The following is a 19,634-nucleotide window of genomic DNA, read 5'->3' as shown; positions in this document are numbered from 1 at the left end:
AAAAAAAAAAAAAAAAAAAAAAAAAAAAAAAAAGGGGACTACTACGTCTACCCAGTTCGGAACCGAACTACTCGACATCTCGGCCAGGTGATCGACCTACTCTCCAGCGGGAGATAAATCGGACCCAGAAAATTCCGTCGGAATTGTTTCGATTCTAAGTCTCCAATGCGAGACACATCGAGCCCAGAGAATTCTTTCAGAATTGTCTCGATAACTCTTTGACGAGAGATAAACCGAACTCAGAGAATTCTTTTGAATTGTTTCGTAAGTCCCAGGTCGGACGAATGTAAGCCGAACCCAGAGTTGTAAATTTCGCTTTTCCGTTTTCCGAAATGGGGCAAAGAAAGTAAGCCGAGGCACCATACCTCGCCCTTCGCACATTTACGCTTGGGGTAAACTACCCTCACAAAAGATTATTCAGTGTAAGCCGAGAGACGTCTCGCCTCATTTCAATTTCCAATTAAAACAAAAAAGAAGCTTTATTGCATGGTTGAATTGTCATCACAAGATAAATTCGACAGAGAATTAAGAAATAAAACGAAGGGATCAGATCGCCAAAGCACGTCATCCGTCAAAGATCGAGACCGGCGGCGACCTTCCTGGTGTCAGCTTGAAGACGCTTCGGCATGGGCCATAGGAGTTGAAGTCCCGTTTTCTCCCAATCAGCAGGATGCGACTCCAATGCCCTGATCTTCTGCTCGGCCTCATCCATACGAGCGATGTTTTTCCCTCTCTTCGCCTTTAAAGAGCTGATCTCGGCATCCAGTGTCGCCAGACGGTCGTCGATCTCATTCGCCTTCATGCGGTGATAAAACAGCTTGTGGCATTGTTCGCGATGCACATATTCAACCTACGCACAAGGTCATCGGTCAATAAACAAGTTGCTATAATAATTTTGCACGGACGTAGCTAAAGTTTGTTACCTGACGAACGAAGGCATGAGCAGCAGCAGCCTCGATATTGTTGGCGCGATTGCTCACATAAAACGTCTTCACCTTGGAAGGCATGAACTCGCCGCTCAAAGAAAAACTTGGCTCGTTGGGAGTCGAGTTCTCCGATTGGTAGCACTCGTTGCAGTAATCGATCAAGCACTGCGGCATGTCCGCCACTCTGTCCAGACCATTCCCGATCCAGAACCTTGGGTGAGATTCAAGCAACTTAAGTTTGAAAAGCAGTTCACTTCGCGACTGCTCTATTACAGCTAATCGCTCGCGATACTCGGAATGGCGTTCTTCAATGCGGGAGAAAAAAATCTCTAATTCCAACCTCTTTTCCGGACTAACACGAAACATTAACATCCAGGGAGCTCGGATATGTGGGTAGAACTGCATCCCCCGCTCAATGGCTTCCGCGTTTGAAAACGTCGGGACATCGCTCTTAACTTCGACTAAGGACGCGGTGCTGCCAACAGAACTCGGCATCTTGGAGTTATTTCGTCGAAGTTACGGTAAAATCATACATGGAGCAATCATATTTATACTAATCTTGGACGAAATATTTCCAATTTCGATATTAGAAAACTACCATTTCCGCTGATGGATAAAAAAGGCGATATTCCATGCAAAACAAAGGGAAATTTCCAAAAAATAGAAGTCGGTCGGGTAGCAATGTCACAGAACTTTAACAAGGACAATACAAAAAGAACTAAAAGAAGAGATAACAGGGAGTGTTCTTAGAGGACGTTTTCGGGTAGACCGGCCTGGAGAAGCCCAACGTTGGAGCCGTACGGATGCGGAACGGAGTCTGGAGCCGCATCCCCAGACTGAAGCAGTCCGAAGCCGAGCTGATCTGGAGACATGTCGAGATCGCCTTCCTCGAGCTCTACGAGATCAAGCGCTTCCACTTCAGCCTGGGCGACTTCCCGCTTTTCTTTGATCTCGGCGACAAGGTTGTCCTGGATGGATGCACCATTCTTCAGAAGATAGTCCATAATCTGCCCAAATCCGTTCGCCTGGTTGAGAACATCTTCTTTCGGGCGGGCCATCTCCTGGTCACGCAGATAGTCCTTTACCTTGTCAAGACGGTGCTGCGCTTTCTTCGTGGTGCCATCGACCTTGGCTTGGCGATCTAGGCGAAGTCGTCTCATCTCGGACTCGAGTTTCGCCCCAAGATCATCGAACTGCCTTGTCAGCTTGGTTTTCTCTTCCCCCAGAGTCTTTCCCTGCAACTCCAGTTCAGCAACCCTGCCTTCCAAATTTTCGCAGTCCTGCTCTTTCTTTGCAAGAAGATCCTTTAGCTCCTTGATCCTCTCGTTCTTCGACTTGTCCGCTTCTCGGAGGTTCTCCAAACACTCCTTCATCTTGTCAAATTCGGCCTCTGCCGAGGTCATCGATTTGACGCGCCTATCGTACATCAGAGTGAGTGACGACATATAGGCGGCGGTCTGCGTTTCGGAACAAGGTGAAATGAGAATCGAGTTTTGTAAATCAGTAATAAGGAGGGCGATGCGATTCAAACCTGAAGGGCAGATTGGCCGGCTTGGATGTACTGGTCTCTGAATTCAAGCTTCTCGACCGGCGGTAACATGACCGAAGATAGCGTAAGTTGCCTGCACAACTCCGCGGCGGCTTCTCTGTTGCACACAAGAGGCGTCTCCCCAAAATAGTCATAACGAAATCGGTCAGTTCGACCAGCCGCACGTTCAACCCGGAAGCGGTCATGTGATTCGAAACCAGCCTCTTCCGCGGAGCGTTTCCGACCTTTCCCTTGGGCGGAGGCTTTTCCTTTACCTTTCTCTTTGTTTTTGTCCTTCTTGGACTTCTTCTTCTTCGAACCGTCACCTTGTTCGGCAGCAATCCGCACTGAGACGATCGGTTCAGTCGGTGGAGGAAGAGATGAGTCATTGGGAGCCACGTCTTCGTCTTCTTCATCAGCAGCCGGGAGCTCGTCCTCGTCTTCTTCAGCAGCCGGGAGCTCGTCCTCGTCTTCAATATCGACGAATTCATTCTCCGTCAGCTCTGGCTCGGGGTTGACGGTCGATTCATCGTTTCGATCCATGGATCGGAGCATCTCGTCAGCGACAATTGTGGTTGGCGGGACCTCGGAAGTTTGACCCAGTGAACTTGCAAAACTGGCGAACTGTGTTCTTGCCTTACCCATCGCTGCTTCCACGCGGCGTCGTGAGATTTGAGCCCAGCTACGGTCTGCAACACCGAGGAGAGCGTTCTTGATGCGTTCGAATCTGGAAGATAATTTCCGAACTGAGGAAGGGCGATCTGCAAAACATATGAAAATATGAAATCAGGTCAGCACGATATTGTCCGATTTAACAGAATAAGGAACGAGATGATACCCGGCGAATTGTTCCACACTCTTCGACGACCGCGTTTCGGATTTTCAAAAGAGCGGTCGTCAACTCGGACGAAGAAGTAGCGAGCCCTCAACTTTTTGAAGTTACTAACTTTTTCCCCCGGAAGGAAGTTATGAGCTGGCTTTGCATTAACCATCCACAATTTGCTGCCCTGGCTGTTCTTGAAGTTTGTCAACTGCTCGAAGCATTCGACTTCGAGGAACACCTCAGCTTTGGCCGCGAGAGTGAGGGCGGCGACGAAGTTGCAGATACTTCCCGGGGTGAGTTGACATATCGGAATTTTTCGGCGATGGGCGTACTGGGTGAGCAAGTTAGGAAGAGGGAAGAACAACCGGCATTGGGAAAAGAATCCCTCATATAGGCAAATATAACCGAGAGGCGGAGTCCACGGACGCTGGTGCTCTCCGGGAATAATAATATGCACACCAGAATTGGACAGGCCACACGAGTTCAACAACTCGCCAACCGTATCACTAGAACTGGTCGTCTTCTCGCCCCCGATGTCACCTCGGTGATCTCGAAGAGGTGAGAGGTCGTTGATCATAACGTTGTCGGGAGCAAGTCGCGTCGTTTCGCCACCCAGGTTGTCAGGGGGGAGATCGGAATCTGGTGTAGCATTTCCGTGACCTTCACGATCATCTTCGTCGATCAAGAATGGGATCGGAATCTCGTTGGATCTGCGCCTTGAAGAGCATTCGGCTTCTTCTGGTTTATTCGACATCTCGCCTCGGACCGATCTGACAACGTTCGGAGATTTCCTGCTGACGTTCTTGCGAATCAACGGTTCGCTTGTGGTAGCCGATGAAGAAACCATGACCGAGGTGAAAAACGATGCAGATCGCCGAAGAGTGTAGGAAAACTGATGAATAACAAAGTAATGAAAGGCGAAGAGAGAAAGAGTAAAGCAATTACCTTTTTGGACGAAACGGCGAAAAGTGAAATCACTTGGTGGATATTAAGTATTTATAGACGGCAGTGGGCGGCAACCATACGCGGAGTCATAATTACCTACCGTAGCCTACGCGACGCTTCGGAATCCGGGTTGACAGATGTGACGTATCGGACACGTGTCGCCTGACTAGAGGAGGGCGAAGCGGCGCGACGATCCAGGAGTATCTAGATTCGGATCTCTTTGCGGACTAAATCGGATATTCTCTCTTTAAGTCCGGTCATTCGAATTAACTTCTGAATGAACCGAACTGAGGGGGGACTAATTGTTGGTGCGGGAATTAGCACCCCCAGCATACCGATCTAGGCCCGCTAAAGAACAGGTTATCTAAACCGGGAATTCGGCCTAGGTTTGGATTTCATCCCTGAAGGCCCAATAACACTGAAAAGCCCATGGACGAGGTGACGAATTCGGCACTTCAACTCGCCCAGCGACTGACCTAGCAAAAAAGAGGAAGACTTTCCTTATTAGCTCGCCATCCAGTTAGGAAAGTCAATATATCCAATATATTCGAAGATATTCTGTAGATCTTCGAATACCTATAAATAGAGGCCGATTCTCTCATTGTAAAATCATCCAATCATTAATACAAAACCCTAAATTCTTCCCTGTTCTTGAGCAAAACCTAACTTGTTCCTCAAGAGATTTCATTTCTTATTTTCTTGCTTACTTTGATCCAAATCCTTTGAGAGATTGTTACTGAATTTGTTTCTCTTCTAAACAAATTCATTGTGAGAAACCTCAGTTTCTACAGTTACTACATTGGGATTCATACCCAAGAAAAAGTCTTCCTCTGACATTTCAGCTAGAATGTCTCGTCGAACTCCAAATGCGATCTAGCAAGTTGGAGAAGCTATGGGGAGGAATCCAGGTTGGTATTTGATATTTTGTGGATACGTTACTAATGATTGATTTAACCTAAGTATGATGTTCCTCATCGTTTTGTGTTTGGCATGCAGCCCCTTACAAATCTCAAGAAAATAGATTTGGGTGATTCCTTGAATTTGAAAGAAATCCCAAATCTTTCGAAAGCCACTAATCTCGAGTCGTTGACACTTACCTGTTGTGAGAGTTTGGTAGTGCTTCCCTCGTCTATTAGATATCTACACAAACTAAAGAAGCTGTATGCGTCAAGGTGCTCTAAGCTACAAGTTATTCCCACCAACATCAACTTAGCATCTCTTGAGGTGGTCGACATGAATTATTGCTCACGACTGAGAAGTTTTCCAAATATTTCCAGAAACATCGAGCATATCTCTGTAGCAGGCACAAAGGTTAAAGAATTTTCTGCGTCCATTGTTGGACATTGGTCTCATCTTGATATTCTTCAGATAGGCAGCAGAAGCCTCAAGAGATTAGCACATGTCCCACAGAGTGTAACACGTCTAGTCCTAACCAACAGTGATATAAAGATGATTCCAGATTACGTCATTGGTCTCTCGCATCTACTATATCTATCCATCGAAAACTGCTGAAACCTCGTCTCAATTCATGGTCATTCCTGTTCGCTGGTCGCTCTATATGTAGACCACTGTATATCACTTAAGAGTGTATGCTGCTCTTTCCACGGACCAATCTCGGATTTGAATTTCTACAATTGTATGAAACTCGATAAAGAATCAAAAAGAGGAATCATTCAACAATCGGTTTACAGGTATAAATTCTTGCCAGGTAAAGAAATCCCTGCACCAAATTACAGGGTACTCTATAACCATCTCTCTGGCTCGAGGTTGTGAGAAGCCTTTTTCCGCGTTCTCAAGATTTATGGCTTGCCTTTTGCTTTCACCAATCAAGAATTTCAGATATAATGACAGGATAAAATGTCTTGTAAGAAGCAAAGAAGGTGTCGAAATAAACAAAACTAGAGTGTCCCGATATATATTTATGCCACTTGGATCTTTATCAGAACATCTGTTTATGTTTTGTGGCAACTTATTTCCTAAAAGGAAACAAATGCCTTATGGACGAGATTCTGTTTGATTTTAGCTCCAGTGATGTCGAGATTATGGAATGTGGTGTAAAGATCTTGGCAGAAGAAGGACATGGTAGTAGTAGAATCGAAGTAGGCTACTCTGAAACTGGAAGGCAACGTCATAGATGGAGACGCAGAAGCTTTTAAGGTATCTCAAGTTGAAAACATCAAAAACAGCAAACATACAGGTCATTGGAGTTGGCTTAGGAAGCTTCGTCCGTGGAAGAAGAAGATTTAGATGAATAAGTGACAGAGCGTAGTTCAAGACGAGTGATGGTGATACCTGACAATCTTCATAACGATGCACTGTCAGACAATTGGGTAAACCTGAAGCTGTTCAGCTCTCGAAAGATGAAAACGTCACATGTTAATGTAGGATTTTGCTTGGGAAGAATACACTATCAATTGGTAATAAGTTTGTTAACTCATTCCTCAAAGTTCTTGATTCTTTGACATTCTCATCATATATAGTACATACATGTAACAAAATGGATTTCTTTCTGATTGTTGTTAATGTTGGAGAAAGTAAACTAACGTGTAGAGATGAACTTGGTTTTAACTTACGTGTGGAAATAGAAATCGATTTCTTTTGTCACAACACAACTACTTTTATGTATTTTACTCTTTTGGTCTTTCCAATGTACATAAAAGTCATGTATACGCAAGTAAGATTAATTTTAAAATCGCCGCCCAAATTACACAAGGAAACACAACGTTCATTTGAACAAAGATTGTTTACTCCCTAATAAGATCGAAAGACAATTAGTGATGTAGTCAAGTATTTTTTTTTTTTTAAGTCAAGTATATTTCCTTTGGACATAAATTGAAAGCTAATATTTTTTTTCATTCTTTTTTCTTGGGGATTTTTTCTCTTTCATTTAGGTAAAATAAAAGTGCATATCCAATAAAAAAAATCACATGCTTAAGTTGAATATAGTGAAACATATCATTAAATGCTATCAATTTTACTTCTTAAATAATGTATAATAAATTACTGATTAGATACATAGTCAAAACAGTTTTGTTAATTATATATCAATAAATTTCTTTATTAAATTACCAAAAAATAGTCAAAAAAATCAGTCAAACTTGTAACATACTATGATAGTTGATTACATTTCACTACTATGGTAGATAATTAAAAATAGAAAATATTATATATACATACCATAGCTTTAGTCGTTTTCTAATCGATTGGCGGCGCCGCATTCTATTATAGATCTAACAAAATCTTATCTTTCAAGTTTTAAGATTGACACACGTCATACCTATCAAGTTTCAAGGTTGACACCAGTCATACCTTTTAAATTTCAAGGTAATATACATACATCGTATCCTCTAGTTAAATTTCTAACTGATTATTTAACCTTTAATTTTGTTTTCAGCAATTATATTTTGTTAGAGCATATGCAGTGGTGAGAGACTCAATGGATCTCTCACTAATATAATATTTTTATACCTCCATTAGTTAGAGACCGACTGAGTCTCTCATTAAAATAATTTATTTTAAATATAGATTAATATTTGTAATAATATAACCTAAATATTTATTTTAATTTTGTTATAAATTAAAATACTTATAATTAATATATTTTAAATCAAATTAACTAACATTTTAAATATCTTTAAATGTTAAATAATTAGTTCTATTTCAAGTATTTTTTTATTTTTTTTTAGTCAAGTATTTTTCCTTTGGACATAATTTTCTTTTTTACATAAACTGAAAGTTAGTATTTTTTTTTTTTCTTTTTTGGGATTTTCTCTTTAATTTGGTAAAATAAAAAGTGCATATCCAAGAAATAAAATCACATGCTTAAGTTGAATATGGTGAAGGAAGCACATCATTAAATGCTAACAATTTTACTTCTTAAATAATGTATAATAAATTATTGATTACATAGATAGTCAACACATTTTGTTCAATTATATATCATAAATTTTCGTTATTAAATTACCAAAAAAACAAAAATAGTCAAACTTGTAACACACTATGGTAGTTGATTAAATATAAACATTTTATTACTATGGTACAGATAATTAAACATAGGAAATGTTATATATACCATAGCTACCTTTAGTCGTTTTCTAATCTATTGGCGGCGCCGCATTCTAGTGTATAATCTAACAAAAAAATTTCTTTCAAGTTTTAAGATTGACACACGTCATACCTTTCAAGTTTCAAGGTTGACACGTGCCATACCTTTCAGGTTTCAAGGTATATACACACATTATATCCTCTAGTTAAATTTATAACTGATTATTTAATCATTAGTTTTGATCTCACTAATCATTAAACTAATTATAAAGAGACATGCATGTGTTGTATTTGGGACACACATGAGAGATTCTCAAGGGTTCTCAAAATATGTCATATGAAAATAGATTCTCATTTATTTTCTCTTAAAATTATATTTTTATTATTTTTAGTGGTGAAAGACTCCGAGTACATGCTTTTACTACTGTATTATTATATTAAAAAAAATTCAATTGTTATATTGGTGATTGTGGTATGTTGATTATAGGATCAAAATATGTTTTTCACTGCCTCAATAATTCATAGTAGAAAAGTGGAAAAAAATTATTATGTTATAATCCTATGGCTCCCTCCCAGCGCTGCCCCTTCCATATCTTTTTTCTCTTATATGTTATAAACCTATGACATGCTAAAAAAAAATTAAGTTTTCTAGCATGTCTAACATGATTTACCATAATATCAATTTAGTTTTTAAAAAACTCATGGACTAACCAACATTTTAACTATATAAAGTAGGATTCTTTGTATTTGAAAATGTTATAATACATTTTTACAAATAAGTTGCGTGCTCATCATGATTGATCTAAATTATTTTTTCAGGAAGATGTCAATCCTATCGCTAGGAAAAGAAAGGATTTCAAGACTCAGAGCAAGCTTGAGCCAGTCTCCGGCAAGGAGGCTTTTGATTGTTGACTCGGAATTGGGAGAAAGAAAAGGAGAAATCATACAGAAATTTCAAAAGCATACAAGTCTTAAACCTCAAGATGACGAGTTGTCTGACGTTTCTCAGGTTTTGTACAAGCTCGAGGTTGAGATTTTTGTCGGAGTTTTGTGTTCGACATACTGGAAAACGCAAGGTCTCAATAGCCAGTTCTTACAGCTGCTAAAAAGGTATGATGTTTTTAAGATGAGGCGAGAATGCGGGATCGTGGAACCATACGTGTTTATGCTTACGAGCGGTGAAGCTTGCTGGACGATGTTTGATAAAAACTTTGAGAATTTTGAGACACTTCCGAGAATTCCCTCTGACGTTTGCTTCTATCTAAGTGATAAAGAAACAGTTTGTGCGGGAACACATTTGATGGTCATTGGAAGAGAGCTGGGAGGCATGGCAGTGTGGCGTTACGAGCTAGGGATGCATGAGTGGGTAAAAGGTCCTTCAATGATCACACCTCGTTGCATGTACGCTTCGGCGAGCTGTGGGTTCGATGCTTATTTTGCCGGTGGTCTAAAAGTAAATGGAAATCGGTATCCCGAGGTTTTGAGAAGTGTGGAGAAGTACAATGCTCAGACCAAAACCTGGTCAACGATTCCGGAGATGCATAAGAGAAGAAAATTCAGCTCAGGATGTTTCTTGCGCGGCAAGTTTTATGTGATCGGCGGTAGAAATGAGTATAATGAATACCTAACTTGTGGAGAACGCTACGATGAGGTGACAAATTCTTGGACGCTCGTCCCAGACATGCTTGGAAGCATGACGTTCATGCCTTCCCAGTCGCCTCCCCTCATCGCAGTGGCCAACAACAACCTTTACTCGCTTGAAGCATACTCAAACGAGCTGAGGGTTTATGATGTAAACGCAAACAGTTGGAAGATACTTGGTGTTGCACCTGTGATATCAAATGCGGGCTTAGGTTGGGGCGTGGCGTTTAAGTCAATTGGAGATAGGCTTTTGTTGATTGGAAACTCGTCTCCTCATTCTTCGTGTGCAAAAATGAGAGCTTTCACATGCCGTCGTCCGTCTCCAGACGTGGAAGAGCTAAATACCAACTATGGCAATGTTCAGTTCGACCATTTCATTCGTAATTGCTGTGTTATGTTTGCTTAGAGTTTTTTTAAAACAAAAACTGTTGTCTGCATTTTGATTAATTCTCCTGTTTTCTTGGTTTACGTCTTGGCCTTGGGTGGTTTGGACGTAAACATTTGTGTATCCCCCGTTTGTTTGGTTTTATCATCAATAAAGTATTTTATGTTCTGTTTCAGAAAAAAAAATATGTGTTATGAATAGAGAGTTTAGGGATAAAGCTCTTGTGATTCTTATTGATTATCATTGAGGTTACATGTATATATATAGTGGATTACAAGTCTTAGTATAAACCGACAAAGAGAGTATGGCCGAGTAAGGTTTCGGCTAATGGGCCGAAGGTATATGGACTGAGTATAACTAATGGACCGAGACTCCATGGATAAGATATGGGCCGGTCTAGTGAGTCCACTAAGTGTTTCACAACACTCCCCCTTGGACGAACGACCGTGCATATGTTGGATGGGATCGCTGCAATGTGCTTAGGGGATGCTGCCTCATTAAAACCTTACCAGGAAAACCCATTGGGACAAAACCTTGGTGAAGGAAAAAGAGTACAGCACACATTGCTCCCCCTGTTCCAAACATCACTCCAAGTTCCTAAGTCTCCGCATCCCAATCTGGTGCGCGAGCTTCTTGAACGTTGTTGTCGGTAGCGATTTGTTGAAGAGATCGGCTGAATTTTCACTTCACTGAACTTGCACTATAAGAACTTCTCCGGCCTTTTGTAGATCATGTGTATGGAAGAACTTTGGTAATATGTGCTTCATCCGATCTCCCTTGATGTAACCTTCCTTGAGCTGTGCGATGCATGCTGTGTTATCTTCATAGATTACGGTTGCTTCTTTGCTGTCCTCCAATCCACTGTCTGTCCGAATATGCTGAGTCATGGACCGCAACCAAACACACTCACGGCTGGCTTCGTACATTGCTAGAATCTCTGCGTGATTTGATGATGTTGCTACAAGAGTTTGCTTCATAGAACGCCAAGAGATTGCTGTACCACCGTGTGTAATCACATAGCCTGTTTGTGATTTCCCATTGTGTGGATCGGATAGATAACCTGCATCAGCAAAACCAACTAAACCATCTTTGTTATAGTTAGTATAATATAGACCATAGTCTGTCGTACCCTGTAGGTATCGCAGAACATGTTTTATACCATTCCAGTGCCTTATGGTCGGACAATAACTATATCTTGCTAGGAGGTTCACGGCAAAACTTATGTCTGGTCTAGTGTCACTTTGTACCTTGCTTCATTTCAAACGTAGTAGTGCCACTTTTGTGTTGCAGTTTTAGTAAGAGGAATGTGTTTTGTGGTAAAAATGTTGGTAATTAGCTTTGCATTCTTTGCCACTGGTGTTATATATTTGGACAATGACCGTCTAGTTAATCATTCTTGGTCCATGTGAGATCAGCTACAACAGACCCACGTCTAAACAGATGCAAGTTTCATCTACGTTTGATCTTATTCAGTTTTTTTATAGAAGCTTTAAACTTTTCCAAGTAACTTTTATCTGCACCGCATTTGATATTTGAGTAGGTTAGAACATTGGTATCCTTTATTCTGAATCAGGAGATATTGAGATTTGTTCTACGACCTTCTCTGTGCCCTAGACTTTGCACTTGTATCCTAGCCAACACATGTTGCAGCACAGTACGGCCAGACTGCTTTTTTCTGTCACATTGTCTCAAAGTGTATTGCGGATCCTGATAATGATGGAAGAAGGATCCCTTGCACAAGGTTGCCATAAAGTGGAACTCATGCTTGTCTGCTTCTGTTACTTCATTTATGATGCCTTATATCTTTTCTTATACGGTTTTAAAATTGCATACTTTTGTGGAAACAGCGGGGAGATTTCGGAAATACTTTCAAGAAAATTTGTGAAGGGAAAACCGAAGAAGTGAAGCAGAGATGGAGCAATGCGTTGAGTGATGTAGCAACCATAGCTGGAGAACACTCTCTAAACTGGTTTGTTTTTTTTTCTCTTGGATCTATGAGTTAGAATGTTTTATGTTTCTTAATCCATGCTTTAGCGAAGGAGTTTCTATCATCTAAACAAGACCCAACAAGACGATTTTGTTTGCTTTAGTTAGGGCTAATGAAGCTGAGATGATCCAGAAGATTACTATAGATGTTTCAAACAAATTGAATGTTACACCTTCAAGGGATTTTGAATGGATGGTGGGACTTGAAGCTCACCTGACGGAACTCAACACTTTGTTATGCCTGGAAAGTGATGATGTGAAGATGATTGGCATTTGGGGTCTTGGGGGCATTGGTAAGACTACCATTGCTAGAGCTTTATTTAACCAACTCTCTACAATTTTTCAGCTTAGTTGTTTTATGAGGAACCTTAAGGGTGTTGATGACTGGGATTCGAAGTTGTATTTGCAGAATAAACTTATGTCCAAAATTTGAACCAAAAGGATGTAATGATACATCATTTAGGCGCAATAAAAGAGTGGCTACATAACTAACGAGTGCTCATCATTCTTGACGATGTAGATGACCTAAAGCAGTTAGAGATTTAGGCTAAAGAAACTTCTTGGTTTGGTTCCGGAAGTCGGATACCTTAAAAGATACAAAGATTTTGAAGGCACATGGGATTAACGATATCTACCATGTGGATTTTCCATCCGAAGAAGAAGCTCTTGAGATGCTATGTCTATCTGCTTTCAAACAGAATTCTCCACAAGATGGTTTCGAAGAGATTGCAAGAAAAGTAATAAAGCTTTGCGGTAATCTTCCATTGGCCCTTAGTGTAATGACCCTCACCAAGAGTAGAAATCTCAAAATAAAAGATCGAGGAAACGAACCGGAAAAGACCTAAGAAAGAAGAGGAAGGAAAATAAAGAAGAATGACCCAAGGAAGTCCGAGGTAATATTTGTGAGTTGGAGGATGACCAAGCCAAGGCAAGAGTACCGGATGCACGGTCGAGACCCTAAAATTTGTCAAGAGTGTCGAGAAAAATTGGTCGAAGAAATTGTCGAGAAGGTCGAGAAAACTCGTCGAGGGAAGCTGTCGAGGAGACTCGAGAGAATTGTTGAGGACTCGAGGAAAGTTGCCAAGTACTCGAGAAAATTGTCGAGGACTCGAGGAAAGTGGCCGAGTACTCGAGAGAATTGTCGAGGACTCGAGGAAAGTTGCCGAGTACTCGAAAGAATTGTCGAGAGCCCGAGGAAAGTTGTCGAGTACTCGAGAAAATGGTCGAGAGCCCGAGGAAGTTGCTGAGTACTCGAGAAAATGGTCAAGAGCCCGAGGAAGTTGCCGAGTACCCGAGAAAGTAGTCGAAGTTGTCCGAGCCGTATCGCCGAGGCGTACTGTCCGTATTGCCCGAAAGATTGCCGAGTGTTGCCGAACGGAGCGTCCGAACGATCGAGAAAATGGTCTGAATGGGACGAGAATTGCCAGAAGGAACATTGAAGTTGCCAGTCGAAGGATTGAGTATTTTGGGAAAATTATCACTTTCTCAAAAGTTCGACCAATAGGAATCAAGGAAAGTGGGAGGATTAATTTAATTAAGGAGGAGTTAGTGGAAGAATTAAAAATTCAAGAAGATTAAGAGAGATAGTGGAGGATTAACTTAATCAAGGAGATTAAGGAGGATAGCGGAATCCTATTGGCCAAAGTTAAACACAATTAAGTGTTAATTGACATGCACTAATGGAAGGGTTTACATGCACTAATACAAGAGAAATTAGTGGCTTAATGGCGAGCAGCCATTGGGGGTGAGATGCACGCTCAACATGCAAGGAGGGAGAGAGCCATTTGTCAAGAAGCACTAAGGGAAAGAAGGAACTCTTGGAGCCTATAAATAGAGGATACTCAACCTCATTTTTGTGTTTAGCTCAAAAACACTCAAAACACTTAAGCTTTTTGAGAGAAAGAAAGAGGCGGAAAAGAGGTAGTTGTCGAGGAAGATCGAGAGAAGGATCAAGAACGATCGAGAGGGAGATCAAGAGGAGAAATCATCAACGTTGCGTCTAGAAAAGACCAAGAAAGGTCGACGGCTGTGTCGAAGAGTGATTGAGGAGATAAGCGGTTGCGGTTGAAGAGGCGGGAAGCTGATCAACGTGAAGACTGTCTGATCAAGTGGTGCAGTGAGATCCCGTAGCCATCAACGCGTGAAGGAGGTGAGTTCTGTGGTAATGCATGTAGGATATACGCATGAAAAATTGTGGTTTAAATTGGTTGCATGCGTAGTTTGGTAGGATTCATGCTAGTGAAATGTTTAAATGCACATCTAACATGAATCACCATGCGAATGAATTTGGATGCATTTTAAGTAAGAAGAACACTTAAAATGTGGTTGAAAAAAAGGATTGCATGCATGATTAAATTGATAAAGTTCATTTGAAATGTTATTGAATAAATTCGTGTGAGGTTAGCTTAAATGCTTAAACGAATTTTAAAGGATTAAAAGGGGTTAACTCAAATGAACATGCATGCTTAATCGAACTTGAGAATTTAACAGATTAAATGGCGTTGCATGCATAATTTGGACTGAAGGATTTAAATGGTTAAATCAAACGGTTGCATGGATATTAAGACTTGTTGCATTCTTTTGCTTAAGTCTCTTAATTCCGTTGCATGCATGTAAAATAATCTTAAGTTGCTTGAAACATATTTCTTGCTTCTTGTTGATTAATCAGTGCGGTATTCTTGCTTGATTTCTTGCTATGGTGCTTGATTCATCAAGGCTTGAATTATAGTTGTGTTTTTATTTTAGCTTAGTCTCTTGAATTTTGTTTCTCGAGTCTTAGCTAGAATAGTGAGTCGACCTCTCTGTTCCAAAAGCGGTTGTCACGCGTGAGTTCCCGACGACCACTCACGCGGGGACACTGTCACGGCTATCTAGCTACTACCGTGACCGCTACATGACGATGTAGCTTATTTGTAGGTGCATGTTGGTGACCTTTGTGGTCTCAGCATGGGAGGTGTTGGAACGGAACAGATTGTCGAAGGGCCCTAGGTGTAAAGAGTCTAGAGTATTCAAGCGTCCCTTGTTTATGTCTAGTCGTCTTTGCATGTTGCGTGTTGTCGAAGAGTCTATGGTATTTCAAGTTTCCTTGTCATACGCTAGACGTCATAGTAAGTGGTGTGTGGGAGGTAAGAGTCTAAGGTTCAAGTAATCCCTTGTTTCCTTAGGTTATCTTTCTCGAAAGGTAGCAAGTTTGGGTCGTACGAATTAAGTCGTAGTGATCTAACCTCTCTTGCAAGTTTATTGTTTGAAATTGCTTCCGCTAAGCTTTTGTTGCGTTGCTTTGATAGCTTGTCAAGTTTGTTTACTTGCTTGTTTTCTTGTGGACGGTGTAGTCGGGTCGAGGGAAAGTAGAATCCTGTTTAGGATAATGGGGTACCCAGGCTCACTGAGTAATCTTAGATTACTCATGTTTTATTTGTGGTGGTCTTGCAGGGAAGCCTAATTGAGTCTAGAGCCGGAGCAAACGTTAGGGTACCGGATAGGATTTTCTTGTGTTTCTTGTAAAACCCTATATTTTCTCAAACAAATAAGCGTAAAGTTTTCCGACTATCTTTATATATTGCTTTAATAACTTATTTACGATGTAATATTTTGTTAAAGTAATATATTCGGTTTTCAGGAAAACATGGCAAGTTGCAAACGATACTCGGCCTTGTCCGGGCTAACACAACGCACCAGGCTGTGAGGGTTGCAAAGCCTAGGTAACCTCGGCTGCAGGTGGGATTGTGCTAGGGAGGACCGGTCGGGAAGTCTGCAGCTTCCGTCCCTCGACCGGATCACCTCGGCGCAATTCCGCAAGTGGCGTCCCGTGGCTGTCCGACGGCCTTCGTGGTCATAGGACGGTTCGGGGGCGTTACACTTAGGGTTGTGGGTTCTTCTTTATATAGGGAGAGCGAGGATGAGTGGAGGCTTCAATTATATGGGATAGAAACTTGAGGATGTCTTGAGAGTGGGGTATGACAAATTGTTAGAGAAACATCAATCTCTGTTTCTTCATATTGCATGCTTTTACAACCATAAAAGTGTTGATTATGTGACAGCCATGCTCGCTGACAGTACTTTGGATGTCAAAAATGGGTTCAATTCCTTAGCCGATAACGATGCACTGTCTACTACAACAATTGGGTAGACAATTTGTTGTTCAACAGTCTGACGAGCCAGGGAAACGTCAGTTTTTAGTTAAAGCCAAAGAGATTTGCGATGTTCTGGCAAATGAAACTGTAAGATCTTACCTATATGCATTGCCTATTTTGTAATTGTGATAACAAATCTTGTTTTGCAATATTTGGTAGGGTATTGGATCCGTCATAGGTATATCATTTGATATGTCCAAGATTGGGCGTTCTCGATGAGTAACCGCGCCTTTAAAAGATTGCGTAATCTCAAATACTTAAGATTCAAGTATGGACATGTTAGCTTGCTAGAGGACATGGAATATCTACCTCGTCTAAGGTTACTACATTTCAGCCAGAATGTCTTGTCGAACTCCAAATGCGATCTAGCAAGTTGGAGAAGCTATGGGGAGGAATCCAGGTTGGTATTTGATATTTTTTTGGATATGTTACTAATGATTGATTTAACCTAAGTATGATGTTCCTCATCGTTTTTTGTTTGGCATGCAGCCCCTTACAAATCTGAAGAAAATAGATTTGAGTGATTCCTTGAATTTGATAGAAATCTCAAATCTTTCGAAAGCCACTAATCTCGAGTCGTTGACACTTACATGTTGTGAGAGTTTGGTAGTGCTTCCCTCGTCTATTAGTTATCTACACAGACTGAAGAAGTTGTATGCATCAAGGTGCTCTAAGCTACAAGTTATTCCCACCAACATCAACTTAGCATCTCTTGAGGTGGTCGACATGAATAATTGCTAACGACTAAGAAGTTTTCCATATATTTCTAGAAACATCGAGCATCTCTCTGTAGCAGGCACAAAGATTAAAGAATTTCCTGCGTCCATTGTTGGACACTGGTCTCATCTTGATATTCTTCAGATAGGCAGCAGAAGCCTCAAGAGATTAACACATGTCCCACAGAGTGTAACACGTCTAGTCCTAACCAACAATGATATAAAGATGAATCCAGATTACGTCATTGGTCTCCCGCGTCTACTATATCTATCCATTGAAAACTGCAGAAACCTCGTGTCAATTCGTGGTCATTTTCGTTCGTTGGTCGCTCTGTATGCAGACCACTGTATATCACTTAAGAGTGTATGCTGCTCTTTCCTCGGACCAATCTCGGATTTGAATTTCTACAACTGTCTGAAACTCGATAAAGAATCAAAAAGAGGAATCATTCAACAATTGGTTTACAGGTATATATTCTTGCCAGGTAAAGAAATCCCTGGAGAGTTCACTCACCAAACTACAGGGAAGTCCATAACCATCTCTCTGGCTCCAGGTTGTGAGAAGGTTTTTTCCGCGTTCTCAAGATTTAAGGCTTGCCTTTTGCTTTCACCAATCAAGAATTTCATATATAATGACAGGATAAAATGTCTTGTAAGAAGCAAAGAAGGTGTCGAAATAAACAAAACTAGTGTGTGCCGATATTCATTTATGCCACTTGGATCTTTATCAGAACATCTGTTTATGTTTTGTGGCGACTTATTTCCTAAAGGAAGCAGATGCCTTATGGACGAGATTTTGTTTGATTTCAGCTCCAGTGATGTCGAGATTATGGAATGTGGTGTAAAGATCTTGGCAGAAGAAGGACATGGTAGTAGTAGAATCGAAGTAGGCTACTCTGAAACTGGAGGCGACCACATAGATGGAGACGCAGAAGCTTTTAAGGTCTGTCAAGTTGTAAACATCCAAAACAGCAAACATACGGGTCACTGGAGTTGGCTTAGGAAGCTTCGTCTAGGGAAGAAGAAGATTTAAATGAATAAAGTGACAGAGCGTAGCGTAGTTCAAGACCACTCTCAGGATCCAGTTATTATGAAACTTGAGAATCTTCATGAGGGGACTATGAGCCTGCTGAAGCTGTTCAACTCTCTAAGGATGAAAACATCACATGTTAATGTTCGATTTGCTTGGGAAGAAGACACTATCAATTGGTAATAAGTTTGTTAACTCATTCCTCAATGTTCTTGATTCTTTGACATTCTCATCATATATAGTACATACATGTAACAAAATGGATTCCTTTCTGACTGTTGTTAATGTTGAAGAAAGAACTAACGTGTGGAGAAGAACTTGGTTTTAACTTACGTGTGGAAATAGAAATCGATTTCTTTTGTCACAACACAACTACTTTTATGTATTTTACTCTTTTGGTTTTTCCAATGTACATAAAAGTCATGTATACGCAAGTAAGATTAATTTTAAAATCGCCGCCCAAATTACACAAGGAAACACAACGTTCATTTGGACAAAGATTGTTTACTTCCTAATAAGATCGAAAGACAATTAGTGTAGTCAAGTATTTTTTTTTTTTTTAAGTCAAGTATATTTTCTTTGGACGAAAATTGAAAGCTAATATTTTTTTTAATTCTTTTTTCTTGGGGATTTTTTCTCTTTCATTTAGGTAAAATAAAAGTGCATATCCAATAAAGAAAATCACTTGCTTAAGTTGAATATAGTGAAACATATCATTAAATGCTATCAATTTTACTTCTTAAATAATGTATAATAAGTTACTGATTAGATTCATAGTCAAAACAGTTTTGTTAATTATAAATTAATAAATTTCTTTACTAAATTACCAAAAAATAGTCAAAAAAAAAAGAATCAGTCAAACTTGTAACATACTATGATAGTTGATTACATTTCACCACTATGGTAGATAATTAAAAATAGAAAATGTTATATATACATACCAGAGCTTTAGTCGTTTTCTAATCGATTGGCGGCGCCGCATTCTATTATAGATCTAACAAAATCTTTTCTTTCAAGTTTTAAAGATTGACACATGTCATACCTATCAAGTTTAAAGGTTGACACCAGTCATACCTTTCAAATTTCAAGGTAATATACATACATCGTATCCTCTAGTTAAATTTCTAACTGATTATTTAACCTTTAATTTTGTTTTCAGCAATCATATTTTGTTAGAGCATATGCAGTGGTGAGAGACTCAATGGATCTCTCACTAATATAATATTATTATCTTTTATGTATTTAAGATTTAAATTATTATTAATATTTTTATACCTCCATTAGTTAGAGACCGACTGAGTCTCTCATTAAAATAATTTATTTTAAATATAGATTAATATTTGTAATAATATAACCTAAATATTTATTTTAATTTTGTTATAAATTAAAATACTTATAATTAATATATTTTAAATCAAATTAACTAACATTTTAAATATCTTTAAATGTTAAATAATTAGTTCTATTTCAAGTATTT

The 19,634-nt window shown here is 40.0% G+C and overlaps 1 protein-coding gene and 2 pseudogenes across 1 annotated transcript; all 3 read left to right on the top strand.

Annotated features, from left to right (window-relative positions):
• Positions 1 to 6,790, top strand: part of LOC104733915 — a 13,896-nt pseudogene extending 7,106 nt beyond the window's left edge.
• LOC104733914 (F-box/kelch-repeat protein At3g27150-like) lies at positions 9,090 to 10,313 on the top strand. The gene has a single exon (XM_010453436.1). The coding sequence runs from the start codon at positions 9,090 to 9,092 to the stop codon at positions 10,311 to 10,313; it is 1,224 nt and encodes a 407-aa protein (XP_010451738.1).
• On the top strand, positions 12,009 to 18,352 carry LOC104733912 (annotated as a pseudogene).

The sequence above is a fragment of the Camelina sativa genome, chromosome 12 (assembly GCF_000633955.1).
Source record: "Camelina sativa cultivar DH55 chromosome 12, Cs, whole genome shotgun sequence".
NCBI classification, from domain to species: domain Eukaryota; kingdom Viridiplantae; phylum Streptophyta; class Magnoliopsida; order Brassicales; family Brassicaceae; genus Camelina; species Camelina sativa.
This window is presented reverse-complemented; position numbering and strand designations above follow the sequence as displayed.

Excerpts from the sequence above, each read along its gene's own strand:
- LOC104733914 (XM_010453436.1), top strand. The coding sequence starts at position 9,090 with ATGTCAATCCTATCGCTAGGAAAAGAAAGGATTTCAAGACTCAGAGCA.